This window comes from Gambusia affinis, linkage group LG12 (assembly GCF_019740435.1).
Source record: "Gambusia affinis linkage group LG12, SWU_Gaff_1.0, whole genome shotgun sequence".
Classification (NCBI taxonomy): Eukaryota; Metazoa; Chordata; class Actinopteri; order Cyprinodontiformes; family Poeciliidae; genus Gambusia; species Gambusia affinis.
The window spans coordinates 17,794,817-17,818,677 of NC_057879.1; the positions used below are offsets into that span (position 1 = coordinate 17,794,817).

At 39.5% G+C, this 23,861-nt stretch overlaps 1 protein-coding gene across 4 annotated transcripts in view; it reads left to right on the top strand.

Moving 5' to 3' along the window:
• mib1 (MIB E3 ubiquitin protein ligase 1) overlaps positions 1-5,539 on the top strand; it is a 57,612-nt gene extending 52,073 nt beyond the window's left edge. For 2 of the 4 annotated variants that reach the window (XM_044133982.1, XM_044133980.1), the window contains exons 20-22: positions 1,339-1,410; positions 2,093-2,193; positions 2,772-5,539. In XM_044133982.1, the coding sequence (XP_043989917.1) occupies positions 1,339-1,410; positions 2,093-2,193; positions 2,772-2,912 (314 nt within the window). In that variant the 3' untranslated portion in view covers positions 2,913-5,539. The remainder of the gene's footprint in view (positions 1-1,338; positions 1,411-2,092; positions 2,194-2,771) is intronic. The other 2 variants (XM_044133983.1, XM_044133981.1) reach the window with 1 other exon arrangement.
• Positions 5,540-23,861: the final 18,322 nt, after the last annotated feature.

Below are 23,861 nucleotides of genomic sequence, written 5' to 3' on the forward strand. Positions count from 1 at the left end.
AAGTCCCAACTAATGCTGGCTTTAATGTCAAGTGGATGAAGACTCCTCTGCTTTTTATGATCATTGTCAGGCTTCAGGAATATTTCTGCAGGAGTATTTGACTGCTATTATGAGTGGCGGTATTTAAATCAGTTGGTTTCTTAACTCAGACCCGGTTTAAAGTTTCTATATCGGAGAGATTGTGGTCATTCCCGGAGCTTCCTTAGCTTTCTTTACCAACTTAAAATTAATTTTGAAAGCTTTTAAAGTACTTCTGCAACTTTTACATGCATCCCTACTCTTAACACATCTAAATCAAATGACTAAATTATTTCCTCACAATATCACAAAGTTCTGCTGAGGCCTAGTAACGGAAAACTCATCTAATCTAAAATACACTCGACCAGTTCACCAAGAGTAGTAGTTTAGCATCCAGCCATGTGCAGCAAGAAGCTCCTTTATGAAAAAAGTTTCATATGTACCATTAAGAGTCCAAAATGATTTACACCTTTATCGAACTGCATGTGAACTTCTAAAGCTTTATTTTAAAATTAAATAACACTTAATTTCACAGAGAAGCAATCAATAGCTGTTAATAGTTTTAATTACTTAAAAGTATTACCAATGACATTGATGGAAAATGCAGTGACCTACTTAAAAAAATGTTAGTAAATAAAAACTCCTTCTGGCAAATTTTCTGACTTAGATATGGAGAAATAAGGTGAAATTAGTCCTAAAGTTTATTTATTTTACATTTAGTCATCTTTGTTTGCTCCTAAGTTGTTATAGAAACCATTTATGACTTAATTTAATTTTCGTGAATTTATTTTGGTGCTTCTCACTATTGGGTGTTTTTCATGTTTTATGTTGAGATAAAAGGGAAACTATTTCCACGTTCACCATTGCATCTCACTGTCTGCAGCTGGTCTTAAAGGCAGCCTTGATCAGCTACACAAACCCAAACGCACATACACTCATGCAAGGGGCAGCATCGAATGCTTCAATCCTAAACAAACTGTGTCAGGAATTACTGCCTGTTCCCTTAAAGCAAATCTACTTCCTAAAATTCACACCTACCTCCCTTTATCTTAGTCAGACTGGGTATTTTTTGTTTTTATTTACATCCAAGTCAGTTATAAGCATTGGCTAATTGCAAAAAGTATATAAATATGCTGCTATAATCTACATTTTCCATTTCTCTTTGCTATGGTAGATGCTTCCAACTTTCTGGTTTCCTCTTCAAATCCTGTCTCCTTTAGAGGCTGTAGTTAATAGTAGCCAGTTGCACTGATTACTGGCTAAACAGTTGAGCTGGTGAGGGCAGCTCCTGCTATAACAATGTTGACTGGTTATTTCCAGCAGGGAGCTCTAACACTATGGCAGGGGGATCCCAGGATCTTCTCCAGCCCAACAATCTGGCATTAAGTTGGTGTAAGTATGCCTCCCTGAGCCCCTCCCTTACTAGAGCCTTGCTTTTAAAGAGTCCCCTCCCCATCCACCACCTCTACAGTGCTGCCCTGGCCCATCTCCCCTTCTCTTGACCCCACTCCCTTTTTCAGTGCCGCATACTAGAGCACACATTTAACAGCTGTTTATGCCCATATGATGTATATCACTCTGGAGTTCATTGTTTCTGGCAGATTCTGGGATTAAAGTTCCCAAAAGCATAGGTGAAATTGGTTAAATAATGTTATATATACATTTTTCACAATCGCATTGAGGAAGGTGCGATTCCAAATTTGCTTCCTGATGATTTGTGTTGTACCAGGTGGTCATTTAGGTCATTTCCTTATATGGGTTACCGAGGTGGAATGATTAGAAAGTGTGCCAAAACACTGAGCCAGGAGTGATCTGCCAAACAATAAAACCCAAAATGCATGTGTTTCCTGCTTGTTTATGGAACTCCAGCTTTTATGTATAATTCACTGCCAAGATCATGTCAGAATGGCAACGCTGCTGCGGCCATTTTTTTTTTTTTTATTGGCAGTAAAGTTTATAGGTGTAGGGTAAAATCCAAGGTGGCCCCTAGCCTTAACTAATGTGCTTAGTCCTTTGACTTGTTTTTTCCCCTCCTGTCTCAACATGTGTTCATGTTCATTTTCTATTCAAACAGCGAGTGGAAACATCCCAGCCCTGCAGAGGGATAAAGATAACACAAACGTAAACGCTGATGTGCAGAAGCTACAGCAACAGCTTCAAGACATCAAGGAACAGGTGAGAACAAAAACATGATGTGGATAATTAACTTTACAATAAAAATGAAACTGCCACATGCTGTAAAATTTCCTCTGAGCTCATAAAGCCTTCTAAAAATATTCATGCCCTTTGATCTTTGTTTTCCCTGTAAAAAGTGTTTTTTGTGCAAACCACATCCTTGTCTATTTGAACAATATTACCTGTGGACCAAATCCATATTTATACCTTAAAAATGTTTTTCAATTCATTTTGAGAATATTAAAACACATAAAATCTTCTATTAGGTGTCTAGTTTTCTGTTCTTTGGCTAATGCTGAGTAGCTTACTACTTAATAGTTTTTTTTATGACATTAGGATTATTGTCCACTGTTATATTATGGATTAAAAGACATTAGAAAGAACCAAATGCTTTAAAAAAGTTTGCTGTGGACCATTTTCTTGAGTATTTTCCAAATATTTGTATGAGTTTGAGATGCATCATCATGACAAGCCTAGTAAGGGTTATGAACACATTTGTGAGTCATTTTATGTCCTTACTTGGAATAGATCATAAAATGAACTCATCATAAGAATAACATAACATCGTCTTCCTCCAGACGATGTGTCCGGTGTGTCTGGACAGGCTGAAGAACATGATCTTCATGTGCGGCCACGGCACCTGCCAACTTTGCGGAGACCGAATGAGCGAGTGCCCAATCTGCCGCAAAGCCATCGAGCGCCGGATCCTCCTCTACTAGGTCTCCTCTTCCTCCTTTTTAACGACGACAGCTCCCACAAACGGCGCATCCACACCAGCTGCTGCCGAGTCAGCCAGCCACGTCTTAACTCTCCTCTACAAATGCTGTTTGTTGATTTGACTGTTTCAGATGGAACTTCTGTTACAAAGATAAAACGTATGAACTGATCAGTCTGGCTGTTCTTGTCTTTGTATGTCTTTAGTGCAGCCGGACAGACGCTTATCCTGCAGGAATCATATTCTTCTACCACAGTCTTCTCCTCCATGTAGTTTTCTGTGTTTTTTTTTATTTTTTATTTTTATTTTCAAGTGACTGAAGTTCAGGTTCAGCTGAATCCTCCTCTGCATTTTTCCAAAGACCAACTTAGGCTAAATTCAGAGCTGTTGACAAGAGGAAATTTGTCTTTTTGCTTTTTGACGTAAAGTTCTCATGCACGTGTCACACAGTCTGTGATAGCTGCCGTCAAGTTTGACTGTATTTTTAAAATCTTTATGCAAATGTATTGTTATCAGAAGCTCCAGATTTGGACTTAATTTTTTCATGACGGTGTGAAAAGTTTGAGACAAGTTGTTCTGTCGGTCTTTCAGCTGGATTTGATGCTTTACACCCTGACTGTCCTCCCAGCAAGACACCAAATGGTTGGCAGTTTTGCACTACAAAATCTGAAAAGAACCTGTAGGTCCTCCTCAGCTCAGTGACAAAACAGAACGTGGACATTTTAATCTGACCGCCTGCAGGTAGCACACTACACCCTGACCTTTGTTTACCAAGCTGTAACAATGACAGTGTTGCAACGCACTTTCGAGTTTTGCTTTATGAACTTAAACACACCAACCTATTCAGCATTCTGTCCTGTGAGCAGCCTGTGTTGTAACCGTTTTCCACACAAATGTGACGCAAACATATCTGAAGAATAAGCACCCTGATGTAACTCTGTGTTAAACTGTTGAAATTTTAGCGAGCACTGTTGTTTTAGCATTCGACGAGTCTGTGCCATCTGCTTCCAGACGTCTTTATCATGATACGAGTGCATCCCAATAAAATAGAATATCTATGGCAAGTGAATTCATAACAGTAATTCCATTTTTTTTAAAAAGTCAAACTTGAATGATGTCATTTATTACACAAAGTGATACATTTTTAAGTGTTAAATATAATAATTATATCTACAACCAATTTGAAGCCCAAAATTCAGTGTTTTGCAAAATTACATAAGACCATGTACATAAGATGGCGTCTCTCATCTTCTTTTTGACAGTACTCTATAGTTTATCAATGGGATTTTTGCTTCTTCAGTGCTGACCTTTCGTGTGGCTTTATTTGCTGAACAAATGTCAGATCAGCAGTCTTCTCCAAAACTGTGTAGGCCTTGAGGGAAACTTTCTGTGTTAAAACTCTTTCTTTCATCGGCCTCTTTTAATGTTGATTATTGAGTTTTCATCACCTATAAGCCACATTAATGAAAACGGACAGAAATAACACTCATCCCGGTTACGCATTTAACATTTTTCTGCGAGAGTTTTTCCTTCCACTCAACATCCCATTAATGTGCTTGCATGCAGCACTAAACGGCAGGTTTTTGATTTTCACTTTTGAAGGATCTCACTGGTGTCTTTAACCTGACTGTTGTGGCCACAACGTGGTTGTTTAATTAGTTGCATTCAGATCATTTGAAAATCTTTTGATTTTCATTAGCTGCGAGCCATAATTCATCAAAATAATGGAACTTAAGACATCAAAAATATCACATTGAGTGCAATAGATATAGAGACTTTTTTTAAATTACTGAAATAGATCAATTTCTCATAGATATTCTAATTTACTGAGATGCACCTGCATGTATGGAAATTAGGTTCTCTTGATCTAAAATAAACTTTTGAAAAAAGATTTATTTAAACATTTTCCCTTCAGAGTCGACATTTATTAAGCATAGAGAGAACAATCTATAAGAAAGTGTAGAATAATTTATTTTGTATTTTTGCCCTAACAATAGGATTTGTAGGCGTCACTGCCTTCTGACTATGTAGCCTCAAAGTCTCAGACATTCTGCTTTGATATTCTTGTTGAAATATGTGATGTACTTTTGTTGACAATAGTTTTGTAGCAGTTAACAGTACAAGTGTTTTCTTTTTTTCTTTTTCTTGAACTAGGTCTATGTTAGCTCATTTGCGTCATGGGAAAATAAAATGCATTTGTGTTAAAGGTGTGAAGCAACTTTTCCACAGTGTTTTAATCTGGAGTCAGAACTCGGCTCACTGGCTTCCTCTGAAATGTGGGAAATTTGCAACCGCAAACAAGCTTTTTGGCTTGTTAGGACTCAAAGTAAATTAATTATTTTTTTTTTTTTTCCTTTTTTCCTTGGCTATGATGAAACTTTAAGCTAGGAGCACTACTATGCTTTATTGTAGTATTGTCATATTATGGTTGTTATAAAAACATTTTAACATTTATTTTAGAGCTGTCCTGTTGGTCATGTGTCAGTAGTGTGATCTTTGGCATGAATGTTTGACATATGCAGTACGATTTGTACCACTGGAAAAAACCATTCAGTTTGTTTTGCGATCAAGTGCTTTTAAAACAACCATACTGCAGAAATAAAGTCCTAAATGAACCACGTGACATTAAAAGTGCCGGGTTTTTTTTTTTTTTCTCCCCTCTCTCCCGACTCCTACCGCTGCTGTGGCGTTCGTCAGCTTGTGTTTTTTTTTTGTTTTTTTTTTTCCAAGTCGAGCTCAGGTGTCAGCAAGAAAATTAGCATTTTGTTGCTTTTCTCCTGCTGTGCTGTGTCTGGCTCTCCGAGGAGACGTGGTGGCAGGGAGGAGAGGTGTGGGGTAATTGAAAACACTTGACACCTAATGATGAGTTGGCACCAGCGTGTGATAGGTCAGCTCTGCTCCTTGGAGAGAGAAAGAGGAGAAAGACGCCGAACTGGATGAGAGAGGATAAAAAACCTCCATCTTTCTTGGTTAACGGGACAACAGGAGACCTCGCACAATTATGAGCAAAGGTCATTCATGTTGCAGCTCATTGACTGCTCCATTCATAACGTGGAAGGACCTTGCAGGCAGCAGCAATGTGCAGCTGCTCAAAGCACATTTATTATAGTCCCCTGTTCTCTGGCCATGTAGAGCAAAAATGACAACTTGTTCCAGCGTGACAATCCTCTGTGAGCTTCGACAGCCTGCTGAAAGCCCCCAGACATGGCAGGAGCTACTTAAGCACAGTTGCTATCTTTAGCAAGTAAAATAGAACATTGTATTTTGCATTCAGCTTTTTGGCTTTAGATATCTTCATTGTCCTTTTTATCCTTTCAGGGCTGCAAGTGTTTATCTCTATTATTCAGGGTGAACGGTGAGGTTCACCCTGAACTGGTAGACAGTGACACAGACACTCGTATCTAAGAGAGCTTTCAGATGGACAGACTGACGGACCAGTTTTAGTGGACTGTGGGAGGAAGGAAGAGCACCTGGAGAGAACCCATGCATACACCTCAATTTATCGTCTTAGAATTGTATCCTTTTTGCTTCTTTTTATCCTTTTTTTCCCCTCACGTCCAATATTCTTTCCTTCCTCACATGCTTATGTCTTCCTGCCCTTTTCTCTGTTGTGTACCCCCTTCTTTCCTTCCTTGCCTTTCATCAACTCCTTTCTGATTTCCATATTCATTTTACTGCTTCCTTCTTTGTGTTCACTTCTCTTTCCTTCTAGTCTTGTGTCCTTCCTTATTTCATTATCTTTCCTTCTTCCAATCCTTATGTTCTTGCTTTCTTGGTACCTTCTTTATTTCATTCCTTGTTTTCTTTTATGTGCTCTTCCTTTTTTTTCTTGCTTTTGTCTTTCCCATGTAATTTCCCATGCCTTATACTTTCACTTTCATTCCTCATGTCTTTCTGCCCTTTCTTACTCTTATTTTTTTCTATCCAGCCTTGTTTTCTTCCTTCCTTCTTTCCAAACTTTGAAGACGGACCTCAGGAAGTCGTAAAGTGTTAAATTTTGGTGGGTGTGTGACATTTGAATATGTTTGTTCTCACCGAGTCTACAAAAACAGTGGAGTGGTCGATGGAGCAGGCAGCTCGTGCGTCTTCGTCTGACAGTCTGCAGACTCATGCTGCCATGCTGACTGAGTGTCAGGGTGCCGGAGACGCTGCTATCTCCCCTTCTGTCCTGATCCTGGGGAGCATTCCTGACCACTTCACCCAGTGGTTTCAGCTGCTCCAGACCTGCCATATTTGCTGACTGGACTGCAGGGGCCTTTGCTCTCACACCGGGAGAAGGTCAGCTAATCCACTGGCTGCCCACCTCCCCTGAGTGGGAGTGATGGTGCCTCAGCTTGGCGACACGTAACGATGAATGGAGCCCTTGTAGAGGAGAGGGGCTGGGGACAGGCAGGAAGGTGACCTGCCTCTGGTCTGGACTGTGATCCCTGTGAAGGCCATTTGTGTTTGGGCTGTTTGTGCTGCAGTGCAAAGAGATCCGTCCAGATCTCTCATTTGCTCTTTACGCTTCACTCAGGAGTTGATATGCCGTCATCATCAAGAGGAATGCTATATATGTTTGGGGCTTTTAATGATTTGTTCAAGCCATTCTATTTCCAGGATGAAATAATGAAGCTCCACACAATGTGAATGAAATTTAAAACCCTGACTAGATGCATAGATTTTAATTTATTTTGAATTTTTTTTTTTCTAATCCATTCAAGGTCAAATTTATGCAGATAAATGTCAGTTGCACAGAAAGTCCACACTTCATTAGCCATCAACAATGTCCTGATCTAATCCTGGCTGGATATCCGACCACTCTTCTTATCAGACATGATGGAGGTCCTTCAGATTGATTTGTTTCCTGCCACAGGCTGGGATTATTGGCAAGTCCTTAAGAAATTTAGAAAGCCTGATATATCAACTCATTTAGAAACTTCATGTTCGCCTGGCCTATCCACTCCAGAACCTTTTCAGTGCCTATTTGAGAACATTATCCACTTGAAATAACATTAAACTGTGTCAAAGTTTTACTTCCGTCACCCAAACTGTTTACAATGGAAGGAAAATGGTCAGAATGATTAGAAACAGGGAGGCTAACACTGATCATTAACTGACACCAGTGTCTGTTGATAAAGTGAGATTAAGAACTTCAGTGTGAACGAAGAGGATGCAAGCAAAAAAGGAAGCAACTGACCAGATGTTTTCTGTCTTTTATAGTCTGAAGAGCTGGGACCAAGAATTGTTATTTTAACGTGCCGAAGGAGAACTTTTAAAATCTAAGAACACCATGCCAGCTGTCAGGCATGGTAGTCCCAGCATCATGCTGAGGGCTCTGGTTTCCTGCCAGTAGTCAGGATCCTCACTGTTTAGATAGCACATTCAAAACAGTGCAGCTATTTCAAATGTGTTTAAAAAGATGGTGCTGTTGAGCAAAGTGCCTTTAATACCAGATGAGTCACAAACCCCAGCCCATTAAAAATGTACTTTTTTTCTCTAAAAAATTAATTCAACTGATGGTATTCTACTGAGAATACATCGACTGCCCCAAAAAGGTCTCCACATGAATTTAACTAAGTAAATGTGAGATTCCTGCTGGGTAGTTACTGCATGGACGACTGTTTTCCAGTTGGCAACAAGTTGTTTAACCTCAGCTCATGCAATGAGGAGCTTATCATTACTTTAATAAGAAGCTTCTCATGGAAAGACAGATCCTGTGGTTGTGGAAAAGAAGTTAGTCTGTTTAAGAAGGGTCAAATCACTGGGACCGAGCGCAGAAGACAGGAGATGCAGAAAATACTAAAACTGGCTTGAGAACTGTTCACTACGTTATTAAAAACTGCAGAGTGGATTGGGAAAAATCTTAGATGTCTGATCGGTGATCACTGAAATGTTTAGTGGTACAATTTGACGAAAACAACAGTAAAATTCAGGGCAATGTGAAAGTAAGAGCTTTTCCACACACACAATGTGAAGAACAGAACAGTGTAGGTATAAGAAAACCACTAATCAATTTCTTTCTATATGACTCACCAATGACCAGTTATTCAGATATTTATTGGGGTCTCTGTATATATTTCAGCATATGTAGATTAATTCAGAGACTATTCAAATTTCAGCATGTTTTTTTTATTTAAAAAAATCACTGACATTGTTTGCGATATGATGAAAGGACTCTGAAAAAAGAAATGCATAAATACAAAGCAGAATTAAAAATCCAAGATGATTATGATATTCATGCTTATGATGAGTGTACTTAAACTTCTGACTGGCACTTTAGCTGAAGCATGATGCAGGCAGCAGTTGGTGTATTGTGTCTATATGATAGTTGACCTGCAGGGCTCAGAGCACATCACAAGGTGGCAGCACACCCAGTGACTAAACAGACCTCACTGCAGGACAGCAGAATTTACTCACCTTTATTAATCTGCAGGCTAATTTAGACTTCATTTAAAAGAGCCAGGCTCTTTTTAAAAAAATTATTAAATAAGAAGAAAACTAAAGATGTATTTTACATTGTCTTTGATAAGAGCAGCAACTTTTAACCACCTTCTTTTTGCTACATTTCTTTTGAAACAACTGTGCTAACCCTAATGTGGTTAAGGGAAGATTTAAGTTGCTGCAAATTAGATGCATTTCCCCAGAGTGTTCATACTGATTAATTAGCTCCCCTGTGAGAAGTTAATTTTGATCCTGGCACTCTTATAAACAACATTGTTTCTGCTGTAAAGCTTATATTTATGATGTCAGTGTTTTTTTCCAGCACCTGGAGGTGCCGAGATCAATTCTTCCATGATTCAGTCTGACCACAGAGATCAGGAAAGACGTGCTTGGATTCTTTAGAGCTGTCTGCTGCTCGGCCATTCGGGACACTTTCTGTTTTTCCTGCCTCGTTGGAAGAATTGATCCCTGATGGTCTGAAGGTCCCACCCCCCTCCCCCCTACACTGCCTCATCTTTTTTCTCTCTCATGTTGTCCAGTTCAGAAGTCTGGTTGAATTTATTGTCTCAGTTTATGATCAGGCTGAGAGCAAAGTGCACTCTGCCTGTCTGGACAAACTCTTCAAGTACCAGAAAAGAAGGGAGGGGTCTTGAGCTACAGCCTCTCTTCTGGGATCATTTCTCTGGAAACTAAATGTTAATTTTAGTCATACTAACAGAAGTGGGTGTTTACCTACTGAGATTATGTGATTGTGTGTGTCCATCAGTGTCTTGTCACAGTTCAGTCATCACCAGTGATATTGAATCTAATATGGATGTTGGTTTTTTTTTCCATTTGTGAGAGTTTACTTGCGATCAACAGCCGCACCTCGCCGTGTAAAGTCATAAACTCACTAATCCTCTCCCAGAGATCCCTGTTTGAAACCTGTAGGACCCTGACACGCTGATTGCTTTATTGATATTGATCTGGGCAAAGTGTCAAACCACTCAGGTTATTGTTATTTATGCATTCAGGAAGAAAAACAAGGTGAAAACACTCCAGCAAACTCCTGACACACACCACAGATGCAAAGGTTGTTATAAGATGTTTAAATCCATACATGTAAAATCTTTTTTTTTTAAATCTGTTCTGTGTTAAATTATCATGAAACCATGCTAAGTGAAAATAGGAAACGTGTGGAGTCAGGAAGTCGTACATTAGGTCACTTCATTATCTGCTGTCCACTGTTTGAGGGGAATCTGACTCCATCATAAATGCTTTGCTTGCATTACTTTCTGCAATGTGACCATCAGTTGACGTTGAGATCAACTAATTTAATTCAGATTTAAATGAGTCAAATAAATTTTAGGGATTGCATCACACTTTATTATAATTATTTTTCCTAATTGCCCCCACTAAATATTCAGTGGATTTTGTCCGTTTAGACGCACACCAACATGTGCCCTCCTTATCATCCGAGCTCGATTGGAGACTGGAGCCACATTTACAGTGCAAATGTTATCATTCCGATGACACTTTAAACAGTCTTTATCAATATATAGTCATTCAAGGTTTATGAGCTTTGATAAAATGCCACTAACAAACAGAGTCATTACAATGTGCAAACCTGCAAATGTAATTTGAAATTTAAATCATTCCCGTTTTCCAAAAGCAGTGGAAACATTTCAGTGAGTTAGGAACTGGGCAGGTTTTCCAAACACAGCAGGCTCGGGTTGAGAAGCATTGATTTTCTCCTCAGGATGAGCAGCTTTAAAGGGCAAACTACAGTGTGAGTCTGGCAGAACCTTATCACTCGATTATCTTTAAAACAGTGGGTTATCATAATTGCTTACTTAATAATTCTATAAAACCGTGTTGCTGTAACCTTTGCCTGAACAGTAAAACTCGTTTGATGCTGAGACTGAAAAAAAAATTCTGATGAGGTTAGAAATTCTGCAACCTAATGACTGGATAATAATTACAGTGCAGAAATTCACACTCCCGGAACTTTTTCCATTTTGTCATTTCACAACTACAAACTTCTATGTATTATATTGGGATGCTGTGTGACAAAAAAGCAAAAAGTAGCAACAGGGATTCTGGTTTTCAAGATACGTATTCAGCCTCTTTTGACCCTAAATAAAATCAAAATGCAACAAATTGTCTTCAGAAGACAACCTACTGGTTAGTAGAGTCTGTGTGGAATTTAATCCAAATGTACATTCAGCTATTCTGTGAAGACCTCAGAGGTTTGCTAGACAATATGGACAGCAACATGAAGACCAAGGATCACAGCAGACAGATCAGGAGTAAAGTTGTTGGGATATTTAAACCAGAGTTAAGTTATAAAACAATATCCAAGGTTTCGTAAGATTTCATTGGGAATTCATCTTCTGAAAATGAAACCCAAACTGACAGGTCAGGCAAGAAGGGGTTAGTCAGGGAAGCAGCCAAGAGTTTCTTATTAACTCTGGAGGAGCTGAAGTGATCCATAGCTCAGGTGGGGGAGCATGTGGTATTTGTTATATAATAGTTGTTGGACACAACATGAAAAAACCTTTCTGTTGTATCAAGAACAAGCTGCAAGAAAAAAAAAATGAAGCCATTTTATGAAATTTTTTCTGTCTTTGTGAAGCTTAATTTAAGTCATGAACTTCACAAACCTGGTATTTGCTAACAGAGTGGCAAGAACTCAGTCCCTGTTGAGTGAAAGCCCTCAGAAATGTGTAAGGAGGTGCTCTAGAAAGACTAAACCAAAACTGAGCTTTTTGACTGACCTGCACATTATTCCCAAACATGGTAGGGGGAGTGTCATGCTGTGGGGAGGCTTCTCTTCAGTAGGAATAGGAAAGATGGAAAATATTCAAAACTGAAGGGAAAGGATGACAACCTTGCACATAAGGTAAGAGCTAAACCAATGCACTGTAATGTGTTAGAGTGGTCTAGTCAAAGACCAAACCACTAAATCCTATTCAGAACCATTGGGATGAAATCCACTCTTTAATTTGCTCTGACTGAGGTTGAGTTTTTTTAAAAAGAACGGACAAACCTTTCAGTATGTCCTTAGCTATGAGTTGCTAAGGATATAGCAACTCGTAGCTAGAGTGAGTTCAAAGTATTAACTCATCGGATACGAAAACATATGTTTGCCTCACTTTTCAGATTTTTCTTTGTAAGAAGAAAAAAGTGGAAAACCTTGTAACAGTTTTCAACTTTACAATTTTGCTCTACTTTGTGTTGGGTCTGGTTCATAGAATCCCACTAAAGTGCACTTTGTGCACACTTTGCTTGTGGTTATAATTTGATAAAAATATGTCAAAGTTGAAATGCTCGGAGTGCTTTTGGAAGGCACCAAACTAACGGACAACAAACTAACAAGTAGATTATTTTCAATAAAATCAAAATAAGCCACTATCAGTTTGCGAAAGTAATCAGAACACTCTTCAAATAATGAAGCAGTCGTCACACTGAGGCCCTCCTTAGATGCGATTAGTTTCACGCCACTTCAAGCTTGCTGAACAATGGCGAAGCCGTACTTAATCAGCACGTGCAAACCTCATCACATTCAGCTCTCAGCAAAGCAAACGCGGTGGTGTTGATGACTCCGTCCCCCTGCATGGTCCCAAGTGAGAATTTCTTATCAGTATTCGCAGCCGCCTGTCTGTGTGGTGAGGGCTCAACATTTTGTTATCCATGTGATCTTGGGTAGAAACCAGAGAAGAAGCCGGAGTTTTTTGCTGAATTCCCCAGTGTGATGTTTTTATGAGTGTTTTTCTTTCCCATTACTGGAAAAAAACAAAACAATGGGTTTTAACAGAGGCAGCGAACACTACAGTGTGCGTCTGGCAGGTGCTGCCAGGTGCTGCCGAGCCGAGAGCAGGCAGTAACCTTGGAGGGAGTAGACAGGAATGCAGCAGCTCTATCTGAGCTCACAGGGAAATACTGACTGCACATACCTTTTTCTGTTCTGAGAGAAAAATCAATAATCCAGAGTCCATGAAGTTTTTTTTTTCCTCTGGGTTCCAACTCTGTGAAACAGACTCGGATTGACCCTCAAGCCCCCAGAAAAAAAAAGAAAAAAGAAAAAAAAAAAAGTTAATACCTAACTTCTTTATCTTTGCTTTACAGCCTGGGCTTGTACCTCCAAATCAATACATGATACACAAATAACTCAGGGCTCCATGTTCCAGACTGAGAGTGGTGACGAGGGCTTGAGAGTAAGCTTGCTTCACACCACCTGGCAAGCGGCTGGGGGGAGTGAAGGTTTGCTTTTTAAACGTCAGGTCTCTGGTGGAGTCAGCATAAAGAGGAACACTACGAGTCCTGATCAGTTAGCAGTTTGAAGGTTAAAGGGAAATGTTGAAATAACGTGATGCTTTTATAGGGGAGTCTCTGGAGGGAAGTTGTTAAAATCTCTTTTACAATTAAATAAATATGTAAAATTAAAACAATCATTAGTTTTATTCATTGTTATTCAGCTGTGACTTTCACAATTCAAAATTCTGATCACAGACTTCAATATATTTTATTCATTTGTCCTGTGATACACAAAAGCAAAGCTGATGATCAAGTGGAAGTATGATTTTCAGAATATTTTGCCAATACAATCTGAAACGTATGGCATGCATTTGTATTTATCCCCCTTGAGTCAGTACTGTACAGTTATTCAACTCCATGTTTTTAGGGGGCGATGTGGATTTACCAGCTCTGAACTGATAACGCCAGAAGGAGAGATTTTTGGCCACATTTCCATTTCAGTTTGGATGCATCCCCACATCATGATGGCTCCACCACCATGTTTAGCAGTGGGTTTTATTCATAGTTTGTTTTTTCCAAAAAATTGTGTTTTGCATGTAAGCCAAAAAGTTGAGCTTTGGTCACATCTGGCCACAAAACTGTCTCACACATGTTTGCTGTGTCCTTTATATGGCTTTTGGCAAACTGCAAACTGACTTAATCTTGCCCCGCCCCCAACAATCTCTTTCTTTTTACCACTCTTCCATAACGTTTTTTGTCCGTCCTGTCAACCGACTTTTTTTCTTCTGAGCTGTGATTCTCTGCAGCTCCTCCAGTCACTCGGAGCTAACCTGGATGCTCATGTCTTGGAAGGTCTGCACTTGTGCAAAATTATTTCTATTTTCAGATGATGGATTGAACAGCACTCTGTGAAATGTTTGATTTTTGGTCTGTAAAAGACATCTTTAAAATAGGTTACTTCTGACTTTACGTAGGGGTATCAGAATAAAGGGAAGTCTGAGTGAAAGTGACTGCCACACTTTTCAGAGGATTATTTCTACAACACCATGTAATTTTTTTATTTCAGAACTAGGCACTATTTTTTTGGGGGGGTTTATAACATAAAATTTTAAATAATGACTTTGTGGTTACAATGTGATCTGCAGCAGGGTACAATATATCTTTCCATAGCTTCATAAGAAACAGATAATATGTCCCATATTAATCTAATAGATAGAAAGTTGATGGTGCAGCTGTCTAAATGCGAAAAGCATTTTTGTTGTTATTAATTATTTGTTTTTGCCACATGTCTCGATCATTAAAAGACGTTTTCATGGAATATTTTAAAGCTGCACTGCATGCTTTTTTTTTTTTTTTTTTTTTCCAGAAAATTCCTTCAGTAAATATTAGCAGCACTGAAGGTCTCAACATGCAGCCTGGGAACAGACCATCTGGACCTTGATAACAGAATAATCCTTTTTTTCTTCTGTTGCTGAAATGGACAGCTAAAACTAGCCCGATGTTTACAGCAAAGACCAGCATGCCTATGCTGGACAAGATAGTTGATCACTGTCGCTGTGCAGCACTTTGTCCTTGCAGACCTTGTAGGAAATCAACAGAGAAGCTCCCAGACAGATAAAATGCCACAGAGGAGGTTCTTTTGGCATAAGGTAGGATACAGTTCCCAAACCAGTGCTGTGGGGAGAGAAAGGAGCATCCACTTAGGGAGGGCAGACATTCCCTGATAGTAGCTGGTAATCTCTGAGGTCGACCCGTCAGTCAGGTCCTGGAGACGGATGACGTGAGGCCCCTGATAGGCTGTCTCCAGAGGAGGAGACAGCAGCCGGCCGAGCGGACTGCCGGGATGCAGAGCAGGACCCACGAGGCGATGGACGGACTGACAGACGGATGATGGGCCTGATGGGGTGCAAGGGTGGGAGGGAAGGGGGCAGCAGAGATGAGCACAAGTTTGGTCAGGGAGGAATGTCAAAGCGGAGAGGTGGAGGGTTGGGGGGTGTTATGGAGAGGGTCTCCTGATGAGCGAGGAGACAGTTCTTTGCTGGAGATCGTTGCATGGCTGACAAAGTTTACTTAACACCAACCCCTGGGAGCATAGGTCACCAGGGGGGGAAGGAGGAGGTGAATGTTCGCCTTCAGCTCAAAGACTCAGATTTTTGTCACAGCAAAAGATCTGGAGGACAGTAGAGGGATCAGAAATATGTACAACCCAGAGTGGCCTGCAGGTTCACACTCTAACATATGAGAGAGCAAAAAATGAAAAATAAAATCAAATTTGCAAGTAAAAGACAACCATATGGCTGCAATAAACAGATGTTGGGATCTAGTACATTATTTTGCATCATACCTCAGAAATGCAACAGCAGCTGTCAACGTTTTTTTACAAAACCAGTCTGTCAGTGTGGACGTCACAGCGAACCAGCTCTGAGGTATTATATGATCCAAGTCACAGCAAATTAAGTTTCACATAATATTGGCGTAAAATTTCATGAGAATTACAGAAAAAACACAAAATGGTTTTCTCACAAAATGGTTGTCAGTGTGAATAATTTGTTACGACAGCCGAAAGAAACCACAAACAAGGCTAGGAATGATGTGAGCTGAGGCCACTCTGCCTCCACAAACACTTAGGACCTGATGGGAAATAGAAATGAAGGTGAAATACAGTGACTTTTACTTTCTATAAGCAGTATATATCTAATATTTAAACATTTCCAAATAAACAGAAAAATATAGAAGCAAGATTAGTTGATCAAAACTGTATCCTTAACTTTTAACATCTCATGGAGCACTTTTCAATCCATGTGGTGGATTTTTGAGCAAAAGATTTGGCACAGTTCAAATCTACAAAACAAGACATTTTTTAATATTCAAGAATTATTGAGTTAAAAGAAGCTCTGATATTTTGCTGAAAAGATCATTTTAAGCACGTTTTGTCTCGTGTCTAGTGCACTAATATATTTGTACTAAAAACTAGACAAACATATCTAGTAAAATATTGTATTTTTGCAGTGAGGGAACAGTTTATATTTTCCTGCCTTCAATGTAGGGGACATAGCAAACATGTGGAAGAAGATGATCTGGTCAAAGGGTTTCTGGGCTACATCCATAACTGTAGCTCAGACTGTGTCTGAAAAGTAATGTATGGAGCAAGAGGACAGTGGCAGCATAATACTGTGGGATGCTTTAAAAAAAGTAGGTCAGAGTTGACGGGATCATGGATGGAGCTAAATACAGGGCAGTCCTGGAAGAAAACCTGTCAGAAACTGCAAAACACATTTTAATGTATTAAAATGGCCTAGTCAAAGTCAAGACCTTAATCTAATCCAGAAATTTGCGCTCAGACTGAGGGAACTGATTTTGTTTTCCTTCCAATCCACAATTCTGCTCTATTTTTTGTTGATTTCTCACCTAAAATCTCAATGAAAGGTATTAAAGTTTTGGTTGCAATGTGACTAAATGTGAAAAACTTTCAGTTTATGAACACTTTTGAACCTTAGTGTTTTCAATTACACATCTGCATGCATAAGTGATGGTCATAAATCAGTACTTAGTTGTTTTTTTTCATCATTGATGTCATCGTTTTGCTTCCATACACTGCGTTTTTTGCCCAAAGAGCTGCGACGGAGGTGTACCGTCACTAGGCAACTGACAAAGGCTATCAGTATGACTTCAGTGTGTCAACAAATTCAAAGTAATCCTGAATGAGTAGCGATAGTAATTTGTTTAACGTAAAGATGTTATCATTTCTTCGTTTTTAACAAGCTTGGCTGTGTTGGCTGCCCTCCACTTGTCTTTAATCAGTCTTCAGCCTGATGCTGTGTGGTGGGTTTCCCCTCTGATCGCAGCTACTGCCCATAACTCCCATTAGATTACAGGGGAGATTTATCGAGCTTGCTTCCGGTTTCCAGATAGGACAGTGACAACACTTATCTCCAGATATTCGCTTATCAAAAGACAATTTAGCAAGAGAAATAGACACAAGCACTGATTTTTTTTTTTTTTTTGCAGAGTGCTCTAGCTTTGCCTCCTTAGTAGAAGGGTCTGTTTGCACTGTACACACACCTCTATCTGCATGGATGGAGAGGCATTAATGCTCACTTGATGTCACTACCCTTTGCATGTGCATCAAGCTCAGAGTTTTAGGAAATACTGAAATAGAGGAGGTATTTTAGCTGAAGTCTTTGGGGAGTTTTTAAAGAGATTTTTACCTTTTGTAAGAAGTGTTGGTCGTCGTGTTTAGACTGAGCAGCTGCTGAAAGAGGTCACCATGAGGTTATTCTGACCTGCATTTATCAAGCCGAGAGGGAGGCTTGTGTTTGTGTGTGTGTTTTTGCATGAATTATATGCACATGTTTGCATGCATGTCTCTAAACCGACAGAGATTCACAGAGGCAGCACGGGTTAATTTTGAAGCCAGCCTTAGGAGTTTTGACAAAGGTTCCTATGTGTGTGAAGCCAGAAGGCCATCTGGGGGAGTCAGCAAGCAGATAGCGTATACTCCCCACGCCTGTGACCCTGGAAGGATAGCAGGAAGCAAAGACAATAGGGTCTCACAGAGTTTGAAGGGTTTGCTTCACTGAATGTCTGCTGGCATGCCAGGTGAGACGATGTGCCCAACGAGCCTCCAGACTGTTTGCTCTGTCCGAGGATGGTCCCTGTAAAAGGGTCTGCAGGTGCTCAGGGCACCGTGTCTAGAGGCCACGTCAATGATTAACATGACCATATAACGCTGTTACTGATTACCGCCTCCCACTCGCCAGACTCCCACCGACCTGAGTCACAGGTAGGAATCCCTCAGAGGTGTGGATTTGTGTGTGTACAAGCTCCCGCGGTGAGGATCCTCTAACACCGGCCCCTCGCCATGCCTGGTGGTGGAAAGCTGCCTCCCTCCCCTGTTATAATTCTTCTTCCTCTTCTTTACTTTCCCTCCCACGTCTCGCAGCAAGTCAGTCAGGTCCCACTCTAGCTGCATCTTTTCTAAGACCTTCTCGATGACCTTTATCCTTTTTGCCATAAAAGGCAGACGTATAAAGACATTTTGTGCAAAGTTAAGCTGTGTATGGCAAGTACTTTACTCTGGGGCGAAGGTCTGAGGTGTAGCACGCTGATGAATGAGTATATGTAGCTACAACAAGCATGCTGCTGTGGGGCAACAAGGACATTGTGTTTTTTTTCTGAAAATCCCCTTTTATTGGGGCTTCATGTGATAAACCATCACAAAACAGCATGATTATGATGTGGAAAGAAAATGATGCATCATTTTTCTTTTTTATTGTAAAATGTAAAAAGCAGAAACACCTATTTCTGTAAGTTCTGCTGCAAAGAGTTCTCCTATTTACAGCTGTCTTCAGATGACCTTCAGATTTAGCTCTGAACTCCTGCTAAAATCTTAATTTTCCTCTCATGAATTTGCTTTTTTGTTAATTTGGGTCTATTTTTACAGTCATGCTGAAAAATAAAAATCTTCTCCAGCTTTTAAGTGCACACCTGAAGGATTTGGGTGACAAAAAGTCTAGTTCCGTATGAAACAAAAGGTATACTCAGAGTATGACGGTGCCGCCATGTTTTACTGCGGGTGTGGCATATTTTTATTTCCAGTTTAGTTCCATCGGACCACAACACAATCTCCCAAATGTTTGAGGAGATTTTAGCCAAACCTGAATGCTCGACATGAGGGAGATTGTTTTCACTTGTAGAATACATGTTCTCCAAGTATCACTGACTATCTTCACTGTGCATTTTACATTCTTCTTCTAACTGATATCTATGTACAATGCAATTCTCCTGACTCTTTATGACCTCTCTGCAAACAATTATATTTGATAAAGGATTCAAATGCATAAATCCCTGTAGGGATGGTCAAACTTTATTTCAGATTAATCAGATGACAAATGTGAACTCATTAAGATGGAATGTTGACCTGAATGCTGAGAGGTGCTTCAAAATTTGTATTAGAGACTTGCATAATATTAATGCAACACATTTATTGCCTCTTTTTTTTTCTTCTAATAAGCTGAATATTTTCTCAGGATTTACAGAATCCATCCATCCGTCCACCAATCCATCCATAAAAACATAGTATGTCTCATTTTAATAGGGATCTATATTTTTGAGTGGGTGTCTTTATGTGTTTTTGCTCATCTTCCCCCCTCAGAGTTTTGCGTTGTACATTTAATTAACAGATTTGTGATTTGTCAGATCTAGGGGAACATAGAATGCTACAAAAATATCAACTTTTCAATTTCAAAACAAAATTTCATCTTCCTTTATTATTCCAGAATCATTAAGTAATTTTTAATCTTATAAAGGGTGTTTATAAGTTGCATAATAAAAAAACCCCAACAATGACAGGAGGGATCTTCAAATCATCAATGTCATTATCTCGCATTTGTACTAATGTATCACATGGCTACAGATACTCACTCCTTTTGTCCTCGTCCTGTTATCATGTGGTGTTAATCTTGTTTTATGGACAACGTCAAACAGTCCAGACCTCAGACTTGGGCTGATGTCTGCCTGTCTGCGACGCAGCATCTTCAATCTAGAAGGCTGTGTTCTGGCAGATCTGTAAACACTTGGCTTAGTGGAGCCAAAGCCACTGACCAGCATCTATCAAAACAAAGCGCACACGCTGGTCAGGGTTCATCTTTGTGTCGAAGAAAAATAGGGTCAGAGGTCAAACCGGAGAACAGGGCCTCTTTTGAAGTTCAGAGCAGGATTTATCTGCACCTTTGTTTGGAGAGCTCATCAGTCAGTTATGCTGTTGGCAAAGTCAGACATCAACAGTTTTCCTTCTTTTTCATGTTCATATTCTGACTATGAAGCTTAAGGTATGATGACAAACGTGTTTGTGAAGTAGCTGGTGATGTGGACGTGACTTGGACAGCAAGGGGAAGTCGTGCCAGTTGAGAGTTGAGCCATTGCTGGATCAGATCGGTCATGTCTTTTTTTGGTCCCTTTTGTTGTGGCCTTCAGTGCAAGTCACAATAAAGGGTTTAACTGTACGTGCTTCAGATCAATCCTGATACGGCCTTTTTTGTTATATATGCAACCCAGTGGTGGTCGGAGCAGAAAATGAACATTTTCGTTAGATATTGTTTTGATGTTAACAGAGCTGTGAAAAAGTATTCATAGTCATTAATACGTTTAAATTTTTTTAATGTTGCAATCATAAATTTCACAGTATTTTTTGCGTGAATTCAATGTGACAAACCAACACTCAGTGTAAAAAAAAAGAAAATGAAACATGCTCTTCAGTTTTTTTAGAAAAATGAAAAGAAATAAGTGAATTTATAATATGAAATCTTTTCTCTGATGGCCCTAGACATTGATAAATCCTCATTAAACCTTGCCTGGTTGAACTCTTTCCTGTTCTGGCTAAACATCTTATGTTTTGCCAGAACATGAGGTGTTCATCTTTCTTCAGATTTTCTGGTTGGTTGTAGCTAACGATGGCGTTCAGACATGACTCTCCAGCTAAAAGAGGTAACTGGTATGTAGCATTTCAAATTTGGTTTTACTGACCAAAACGCATTTTTACACAGAAGTAGAAGAAATTATCTTGCTATCGGAAAAAATTAGGTTTGATTTCAGCTTCTCTCCCCCACAACCCACCCACTGCATAACTAACTGCTATCCTGCAGACAGATTTTCACACTTGAGTTTTGGATTTCTGTAGCTGCTCCAGAGTAATGAAATATAAATGTATATCACATTTTTCAGATTTGCATTTAGAATTTAGAATTATGTATGAGTTTGTGTTGGATCTGTCATGTAAAATCCTAAGACATTGCAACTGTTAAAACTGTTGGTTAATATCAACGGAAAGTGATGAGTACTCTGGCAAGAATGTACAATTTTACTGACATTATCATTCGGCTTTTAAACCAAAGCAGTATAAATGGTTGTGACGCACTGTTCTGTGTGTCTAAGATGATTGTTTTCCCGCCTGCTGAGACAAAAAAACAGTCTGGGATAATTTACTCCCACCATGGGCAAATATGAAAACATTGTGAGCCACTGGTACAGTACACACCGTTTGAAAGGGCACAAAGGAAGGTGCTGAACTGGTGGGTTTGACAGCAATCTGATAAAACCATAATGGCAGCATTAAGAATGCATATGTTTTCAGTCAAACAAAAGGCCCTGGTCACACCATAGAAACTGCCTCTCAATGTTTTCATTGTCTGGTGGGTGACTAAAGTGACGACGAGGGCGACAGAAACCTCAGACTGTGAGTGTATTCAATGTGTGCAGAGAGGGAGTTGTGTGTTGAGTGTGAGGCTGAGACAAAGTGAGCCTGGACGGTCAGACAAGGATAAGCGTTGTGCCGCGCCAAAGTCGGGCCAAGTCTGCTTCAGGTCCAGACTCTTTTGAGTGAAGCTTAAATCTTATCAGATCTCGGGTTTATTTGTTCCTCTCACTGAAAAGCTACATACATTTTTGGAGCGTATTCTTCCCTTGGAAAGAAAGGTAAACAGTATCCACAAAAAGTTAAATCCTGCATTCACAATTTCCTACTATAATTAGACCGTCTCAGTGAAATTATTTGGTATTTTCTTGCTCTTGTTATGTGAAACCGAACAAAGTGACTCCAACAATGACTAAAACAGAAAGAAATGGGAAATGGTTTCTTCCATTAAGTGTTGTCTGGTTTAAACTAGATTTTTTTTACAGATTTTCAAGAGCGGGTGAGATGTCAAATAAATAAATAAATAGTAAAGATAGAAAACAGCCACAGCCATAAAATTACACAAAATTGACATTATTTTTTTAATCTTGAAATTTTTAATTCTTTAAAGCTAATCTGTTTCAGGGGATTTTTAACAATAAAACAAATAAAAATTAGAACCTTACACATTTTTTTTTGTTTGCTTTTGTACCATTAGGTACAAATTAGACTAAATTAGACTAACCTAAAGGATAAATTAATTAAATATTTGCGGTTAGTGTCAACACACAGAACATCTAAAGTTCAGTCAGACGTATGCATCCACTTGCACCATTGGCAGGATAGTCAAAATAATTTTGGGAGGCCATCATTCAGAGCAACAGAACCCTGACGGTTGTACATCCGGTAGAAATCACCTGGTACCATTTTTATCAGAACCTGCAGTGAAAGATACATTCTCCTTCCTTCTCTCTACATCTCATCTGCCTCTCAGGTCTGAGCGCAACAGTTGGTTGATTGTTTCACTCCCACACCACAATTCGCTCCCATATCTTCCCAAAGAGGAGCTGAGCCTCAGTAGACCTTGAAAGCATGCGTGGATCTGCAAGGTCTACCAGCTGCTCCTGTAGCAGTGCTCACCCCGGCAGCATCCGCCCGAGACGCCGTGCCCCCCACAGACACCCTTCCACCTCCATCTCCGGTACCCGCTCTCAAACTGTCTCCGCTCTGCTATCAGTGACGTCACCTCACCTCAAGGCTGTTGTCTCTGAGGCAGAGGCTCCAAACAGCTGATTCAGGGAAAGAGACACAGTGAACATAGGGAACTGACCTTCTCGCCTAAGACAAAACACAGAAAGAGGGGCTGGCTCCACAGCATGGAAACAATAACAGAACCTCATCTCAGAGCCTCATCTCTCATCTTCATGAGAGATGAGGCTCAGTGAAGTTACTCAAAGTGGATAGAGTAACCAGAGATTGTATTTCAGTAAAACCCATTTCTGGCTATAAGAGGACAATCATCATAATCAACAGAAAGAAAGGCTTAAAAACATTAACACTTAATGAATTGAGTTAATAGAACTTATGCACTTTTCAATAATAATTATTTATTTTTTATAGTATAAAAGACTGTTTTCCTAAAGGCTTAAGATTAACTTGTTCCAAATGTAGAAACAATCAGAAAAATTGTACCTTTAATCAGGGTACATTTACATAAGGATTGGGGGTGAAGGGAGAATCCATATTAAGACATATTTAAATTGCTGCCTTTCTGACTCAACCATGGATTAAGAGGATGATAATGGATTGCTTCACAATCAGGTTAAAACTACACTAAATTTTCTTGTTGGCCTTAACAAAGCAGAACTAGCAGTTTTTTCCCCTCCCCAATTCACTATTCAAAAAAATATATATTTTGTGAAATAAATCTACATGCCATTACTTAAATCTGTTTTTGCTGTCAGGGCACATTTTTAAATAAAGATATACATTCACCATAAAGTTAGAAATGTATCAGAAATATTCCAGATCCATTTAATCTGTCATAAATCTTGAAACATGTAAACCTCATTCCAACTTCATGGGCAATGTTAACTGAAAATTGATGTTTGGAACTTGGCTTTA